This window comes from Hypomesus transpacificus, chromosome 22 (genome assembly GCF_021917145.1).
Source record: "Hypomesus transpacificus isolate Combined female chromosome 22, fHypTra1, whole genome shotgun sequence".
Classification (NCBI taxonomy): domain Eukaryota; kingdom Metazoa; phylum Chordata; class Actinopteri; order Osmeriformes; family Osmeridae; genus Hypomesus; species Hypomesus transpacificus.
This window is the reverse complement of record NC_061081.1, coordinates 10212034-10220140: the sequence shown is the minus strand read 5'-3', so window position 1 is coordinate 10220140 and position 8107 is coordinate 10212034. Positions and strand designations below refer to the sequence as shown.

Here is an 8107-nt window from a genome sequence, read left to right as displayed (position 1 = left end):
AATAAACCAGTGAAGAGCGTTTTGATAGAAACAGAACCAATCCGATTGTTTCCCCTAGGATTTTTTTTTGCATTGGGGGCATGTCAGGTCTATGACGGCCTAAAATGTTGTACAGCGCTAATTCTGATACCGTGGCGGCAGAAATTTAACCGTGACGGGCCGCCACGGTAAAATCAACATAGGGGAAACACTGAATCCAAAATCTGTTGCTGAACTTGCCCCTCCTAATGTGAAGAGCCGCAAGTAAACAATTACGCAAGTTATTATTTGGGTTGACAAATCTTGAAATGATTCTACTTTGTGTTTTTGGTTTGGGGAAGTGATTATTGATAATTATAAGGTATAGAATTATTGTCTGGTATTAATAGATGTTACATACGTAGGAAGAGTGACAAGATATGACACAGGTGCCTGTTGCAAGCACTGTTTTGTATCAGAAATGGGTGTGTGATAAACAAACAAGGGTGTCTCCAATTGAATACTTGAACATGATGTGTCTTGCTTATTGACCTCAAAGCGTATTTCTGTCATGTGAATATTAAGTAGTGTCATGAACTGCGTACTTCACATATTCATTTCGAAGTGAACATGTTTCAAAGAATACATTATTCAGGAGGATTAACAGTAGTTTTTCAAAAACCTATTGGTACAACATGGAAACAGGAACATTTGAATCTTACAGATATAGCATTTAACAATTACTTTGGTAAATGACAACTGGCCCAAGAATTTTCTTGGTGTGTCAAGATGGACTGATGTTGATAATGTGATGTCACAACACTGAAGAGGAATGGTATGTCTCTGCCCAATTCCACCCTGTTTCTCCCTTACATACAAAACTCTCTTCTGATGTCATACAGGTGGATACCTCCTCAATAAAAGCTCATGCTGAAGAAACCAAGACAGACTTGAAGAACACAGCGGGAGAGAAGAAGTTGACGAGAGAGGATTTCTGAATTTGTTGAGTGAATATTTAAACTCCTGTTAATATTGGTAAGTGTTCAAATATTTTAAACTGAATAGTTATCAGAATGTTTTTATAATTTTGATCATAAAAAAATGTATTAATGTTAAAAACATCTGTATTAATAATTTATGAAAAGTGTATTTAAGCGTAATGAATACAAATTGATGTTGAGCTAAAGGTTGAATAAATGATCACCATTTCATGCAAGAACATATTCAACTGACTTCTGAATTACTGCAATTTCAATGTTGTGACTGGAATACATGATACTTGTAAAATGTTGATAATAATTAATATTTTTATACTGAAAATACAAAGAAGCATTAGACTTATGTGACTGACAATCAAATATATAACTGCAAAATGTATCATTAATTCAATGAAGTACTATTTATTTATTTTCAGAATCGAAGGAAAAATTTGAAAAATGATTGGAAATAAAATGCTTCCGCTACTTCTGATTATTAGTAAGTGATTTTTAAATGTATTCTAATGGCATTGAACTGAGGTAAATCATTTATATTTTCAATTTCAAACATTTGACAATAATCAGCATTGATCAAATTTAAATAGGTTTGGGAAGCTGTCAAACAATAACTCCTGAAACAACCACAGCTGCTCTGACAACAACCCCTGCAGCTCCTACCACAGCCACAGCTGTTCCAGCAACAACCACAACAGTGCCAAAATCAACATATGCTCCTACAACAACCAGTGCTGATCCTACAAAAACCATAGCTAGTGCCGAGACAACCACAGCTGTCCCATCAATAACCAAAATAGTGCCAACATCAACAGATGTTCCTACAACAACCACAACGGCTACGACTACAACCACAACTGCTCTTACAACAACCACAGCTGATTCTTCAACAACCACAGCAAGTGCTGCAAAAACCACAGCTGTCCCAGAAACATCAACAGCTGCCCCTACAACAACCACAGCTGTTTCTACGACAACCACACCAGCTCCAATATCAACAGATGCTTCTATAACAGCAACAGCTGCTGCTCCTACAACAACCACAGCTTATACTGCAACGACCACAGCTGCTCCTACAACAACCACAGGTTCTCCTACAACAACCACAAATGTCCCAGCAACAACCACAACAGCATTAATATCAACAAATGCTCCCACTACAGCCACAGCTGCCCCTACCATAACCACAACTGCTCCTACAACAACCACTGCCTCTCCTACAACAACCACAGCTAGTCCCGCAACAACCACCGCTGTCCCAGAAACAACAACAGCTGCTCCTACAACAACCACAGCTGGTTCTACGACAACCACAGCCGCTCCAATATCAACAGATGCTTCTATAACAACAATTGCTGCTGCTGCTACAACAACCACAGCTGATCCTACAACGACCACAGCTTCTCCTATAACAACTACAGCCGCTCCTACAACAACCACAAATGTCCCAGCAAAAACCACAACAGCATTAACATCAACAAATGCTCCCACTTCAACCACAGCTGCTCCTATAACAACCACAGGCGCTCCTACAACAACCACAAATGTCCCAGCAACAACAACAAAAGCATTAATATCAACAGATGCTCCCACTACAGCCACAGCTGCTCCTACAACAACCACTGCCGTTTCAACGACAACCACAGCAGCTCCAATATCAACAGATGCTCCTACAACAACAACACCTGCTGCTCCTACAACAACCACAGCTGATCCTACAACGACCACAGCGGCTCCTACAACAACCAAAGCTACTCCTACAACAACCACTGCTGCTCCTACAACAATCACAGATAGTCCCGCAACAACCACCGCTGTCCCAGAAACAACAACAGCTGCTCTTAAAACAAACAAAGCTGCTTCTACGACAACCACAGCAGCTCCAACATCAACAGATGCTCCTACAACAACAACAGCTGCTCCTACAACATCCACAGGTGCTAATACAACATCAACAGCTGCTCCTACAACCACAGCTGTTTCTACGACAACCACAGCAGCTCCAATATCAACAGATGCTTCTATAACAACAACAGCTGCTGCTCCTACAACAACCACAGCTTATCCTGCAACAACCACAGCGGCTCCTACAACAACCCAAGGTGCTCCTTCAACAACCACAAATGTCCCAGCAACAACCACAACAGCATTAACATCAACAAATGCTCCAACTTCAACCACAGCGGCTCCTACAACAACCACAGGTTCTCCTACAACAACCACAAATGTCCCAGCAATAACCACAAATGTCCCTGCAACAACCACAACAGAACTAACATCAACTGATGCTCCTACAACAACCACAGCGGCTCCTACAACAACCACTGCTGCTCCTACAACAATCACAGATAGTCCCGCAACAACCACCGCTGTCCCAGAAACAACCAAAGCTGCTCTTACAACAAACACAGCTGCTTCTACGACGACCAAAGCAGCTCCAACATCAACAGATGCTCCTAAAACAACAACAGCTGCGGCTCCTACAACAACCATAGCTGATCCTACAACGACCACGGCTGCTCCTACAACATCAGCAGCGGCTCCTACAACAACCACAGAGAGTGCCGCAAAAACCACACCTGTCACAGAAACAACAACAGCTGCTCCTACAACATCCACAGGTGCTACTACAACATCAGCAGCTGCTTCTAAAACAACCACAGCAGCTCCAACATCAACAGATATTCCTACAACAAACACTGCTGATCCTAAAACAATAACTGCAACTACAACATCAGCAGCTGCTCCTACAACAACCACAAGTGCTCCTACAATAACCACAAATGTCCCAGCAACAACCACAGCAGCAGTAACATCAACAGATAATCCTACAACATCCACAGCTGCTCCTACAACATCAGCAGCTGCTCCTACAACAACCACAGCTAGTGCCGCAACAACCACGGCTGTCCCAGAAACAACAACAGCTGCTGCTCCTACAACAACCACAGCTAATCCTACAACGACCACAGCTGCTGATACGACAACCACAGCTGCACCTTCTACTACTACTACTGCTCCTACAACAACAACAGCTGCTCCTTCAACCACCACAGCTGCTGCTAAAACAACCACAGGTGCTTCTACAACAACCACAGCTGCTCCTAAAACAACCACAGCTGCTTCTACAACAACCACAGCTGCTCCTTCAACAACCACAGCTGCTCCTACAATAACCACAGGTGCTTTTATAACAACTACAGTTGTTCCTACAACAACCACAGATGTTCCTACAACAAGCAAAGCTGGTGCTGCAACAACCACTGCTGTTCCTACAACAACCACAGGGGCTTTTACAACAACTACAGTTGTTCCTACGACAACCACTGCTGCTGCAACAACAACCACAGCTGTACCTACTACAACAACAGTTGCTCCTTCAACAACCACAGCTGCTCCTACAACAACCACAGGTGCTTTTACAACAACTACAGTTGTTCCTACGACAACCACTGCTGCTCCTACATCAACAACTGCTCCTACAACAACCACAACTGCTGATACAACAACCACACCTGCTCCTACAACAACCTTAGCTGTTGCCACACCAATCACTGCTGCTTCTACATCAACCACAGCTGTACTTCCTAGTACTACTACTGCTCCTACAACAACCACAGCTGCTCCTACAACAACCACAGCTGTTCCTACAACAACCACAGCTGTTCCTACAACAACCACAGCTGTTGCTACAACAACCACTGCTGCTCCTACAACAGCCTTAGGTGCTGCCATGCCAACCACAGCTGCTTCTACAACAACCACAGCTGCTGTAACAACAACCACAGCTGTACCTACTACAACAACAGCTGCTCCTTCAACAACCACAGCTGCTCCTACAACAACCACAGTTGCTTTTACAACAACTAAAGCTGCTGATACAACAACCACAGCTTTTTCTACAACAACTACAGCTGTACCTACCACAACAACTGCTGTTCCTACAACAACCACAGCTGTACCTACAACAACCACAACTGCTCCTACAACAACCACAGCTGCTGCAACAACTACCACAGCTGTACATACTACAACCACAGCTGCTCCAACAACCACAGCGGCTCCTAAAACAACCACAGGTGCTTCTACAACAACCACAGCTGCTGCAACAACAACCACAGCTACTTCTCCAACAACCTTAGCTGCTGCAACTACAACCACAGCTGTACCTACTACAATGACAGCTGGTCATATAACAACCACAGCTGCGCTTACAATAACCACAGGTGCTTCTACAACAACCACAGCTGCTCCTACAACCACAGTTGCTGCAACAGCAACAACAGCTGCTCGTACAACAACCACAGCAGCTCCTACAACAAAAACAAATGTCCCAGCAACAACCACAACAGCACTAACATCAACACATGCTCCTACAACAACCACAGCTGCTCCTACAACAACTACAGCTATTCCTACAACAACCACTGCTGTTCTTACAACAACCACAGCTGCTCCTACTATAAGAACGGCAGATGGTGGCACTGGAACCACGGTTACTCCTAAAACTACCACAGCTGTCCCTACAACAACCACAACAGCATCTAAAACATCAACATCCTCTATGACAACAACAACATCCACAGGATCCAGAACAACAGCAGTAACAGGTGCCACAACAACCACACATTCTCCTTCTACCACTGTTACTTCCACAACCACAGACGCCACAACATCAACCACTGGTACTACTACAACTACAGCTCTTCCTACGACAAGTACATCTCACCCTACAATAACAACAGTTGCTTCTTCATCAACCACAATGGTTCCCACAACAAAAGGTGTCTCAAAAACAACAACCAGTGCCACAAAAACAACAGCCGGTATCACAACAACAATGGCCACAGGTGGAACAACAATCACAAACACTGTCACAAAAACAACAGCTGTGACAAAGACAACAGCTGGTAGTTTGCCAGTAAATACATCTATTAAAACCACAACTACTGCTGGTACTACAAAAACAACTACTGCTGTTGTGAAGACAACCACAGCTGCTGCCTCAACTGGCATCAGCTACAAGTTCAGTTTTCTGACCATCTGTGTAGCTTTAATCATCCAAATACTAATCTAGAATGAGCGTCTTGTTACGGTTTAGAATGTAAAGTCACTTTGGATTAAGAAGTTTCAAGGACAATGGAAAACCATCTCCTAAAATAGCATGTGTTTAATGCTGTATAAATGTTGTGATATATTATTTATTGTATTTATTAAATGTATATCAATTATAATGCTGTCAAAAACCACAATGTGCACTTCTCCTAATGCACTTCACAACTTAAATGATTAATGTGTTTTCCAAATACATTTTTAAGTCTTCTTGACTATTCAAACTCCTGTGCCCTAGGCATCTTGTTTTATTTCATTGTGACTTCCTTCTTAATTAGAATGAGGGTTTTGTATTATTTGGTGCTTTATTCCTATCATGTTATTTTACTATTCATTTAATTAGAATGAGGATTTTGTATAATTTGGTGCTTTATTCCTATCATGTTATTTTACTATTCATTAAATAAAATATTATTGTGCATTTAGATGTATTGGTCCTCCCTCTTTCTTTCACTCTCTGTGCTATGGTCAGAGCTAGTAAACCCACGCAAAAGACACAGACTCATACAGATTCAATGAAGAAGTAAGGGTGTTAGGATGTCATGAAAAGATGACAGGCAGGATAGGTAATGCAGGTAGATGTGATCTGGGGAGTGGAAAGTGTAGCCGATGTAGATTGGTTAAACTCAATCCTCAGGTATGCATATAGCCCACCCGCGCCAGCAAATCCATTTTTTACAGCTTCCAGAACAGTCAGAGAAGCCACAGCAACGGCTGCTGGTGACAGCACAGCAACAGCACCAGTAGCAGCAGGTTCTACAACAAGTCCCACAAGGAACACAGCTGTGGGTGCCACAGCAATCACAAATGCAATCACAAAAACCAGAGCTGCTGGTATTTCAGCAAGCACATCTATTCAAACGTCAACCACAACTGCTGGTCCCACACACACAACTGTTGCTGGTGCCACAAAAACAACTACTGCTGTTGTCAAGACAACTACAGTTTCAGCGTCAACTGGCATCAGCTACCAGTTTAGTATTCTCACAATCTGCGTGGCTTTAATCATCCAAACACTTTTCTAGAATGATTTTCTCCAAAAGTGGCATGTGTTTTATAGTACTTGTATAGTATTTTATATTATTTATTTTGAGTAATTATTTAATGCATTTGTCAATTATAATGCTTTCCAAAAAGCACAATGTTACATATATGGTACAGCATAAACCTTGCTCAGCGCATTCAAGACTGGCTTTACTGTTGATGTTTCACAAGGTTTCAGGTTTTTCTAGTTCCTTTGCCTTAATGTGCTTCCCAAGTAAAGTGATTAGTGTGTCTTCCAAAGAAAGTTGTGTGTCTTCTTAACCAAATGAATGTGTGTGCTATTGTCATCTCGTTTTTTTTTTCACTGCCACTGTCTTCTTAACTAGGAGTATTTTGTATTCCTGTGTTCTTTATTCTTACTGAATGAAATTTAATTTACAATAAAATTCACTTAATAAAATGTGACTTTGCATTTAGATGTATTGGTCCTCCATCTTTCTTTCACTCTCTGTGCTATGGTCAGAGCTAGTAAACCCAAGCACAAGACACAGACTCCAGACTCATACAGATTCAATGAAAGAGTATGGGTTTAGGATAGCAGGGCAGGGTAACAGGCAGGGCAGGTAGGCAGGCAGGCAAATAGAAAACGGGGAGTGGTAACTAAACAACAGGAGAGAGATCTCAGAATCAAATTAAAGCGGCCGAGAGAAAAAGTGACGCTGAAGTACAAAACAACGATCTGGGAATGAGGCCGAGGTAGAACTAATGCATTGTGATGGGAGGATGATTCACAGGTGTGTACACAGAGCAGGTGGAGTGGATGTTGTTGTATGGATGGCAATGGAGCCTGAAGTCCCACCCACACACATAAACACTCAGACAGAGACAGGCAGGGGAGAGAGAGCCTGGCCACCGACGAGGTGGAGATAATTAGATTGATTTAGCGCTACAACCCAGGAGCATTGTGAGGACCATCAGCACCGCGGACAGCGGCACCAGTAGGAAAAGGGACTTCTCATTGATGGGTGATTTTTCTCCTTCCCACCTTCGAGTCAGTTGTG

At 42.5% G+C, this 8107-nt stretch overlaps 1 protein-coding gene across 1 annotated transcript; it reads left to right on the top strand.

The window, feature by feature from the left end:
* Positions 1-588: 588 nt before the first annotated feature.
* Positions 589-5864, top strand: LOC124484412 (mucin-2-like). Its single transcript, XM_047045315.1, has 5 exons — positions 589-706; positions 861-993; positions 1373-1434; positions 1541-5445; positions 5544-5864. The coding sequence occupies exons 3-5, from the start codon at positions 1395-1397 to the stop codon at positions 5862-5864; spliced, it is 4266 nt and encodes a 1421-aa protein (XP_046901271.1). The 5' UTR covers positions 589-706; positions 861-993; positions 1373-1394.
* Positions 5865-8107: the final 2243 nt, after the last annotated feature.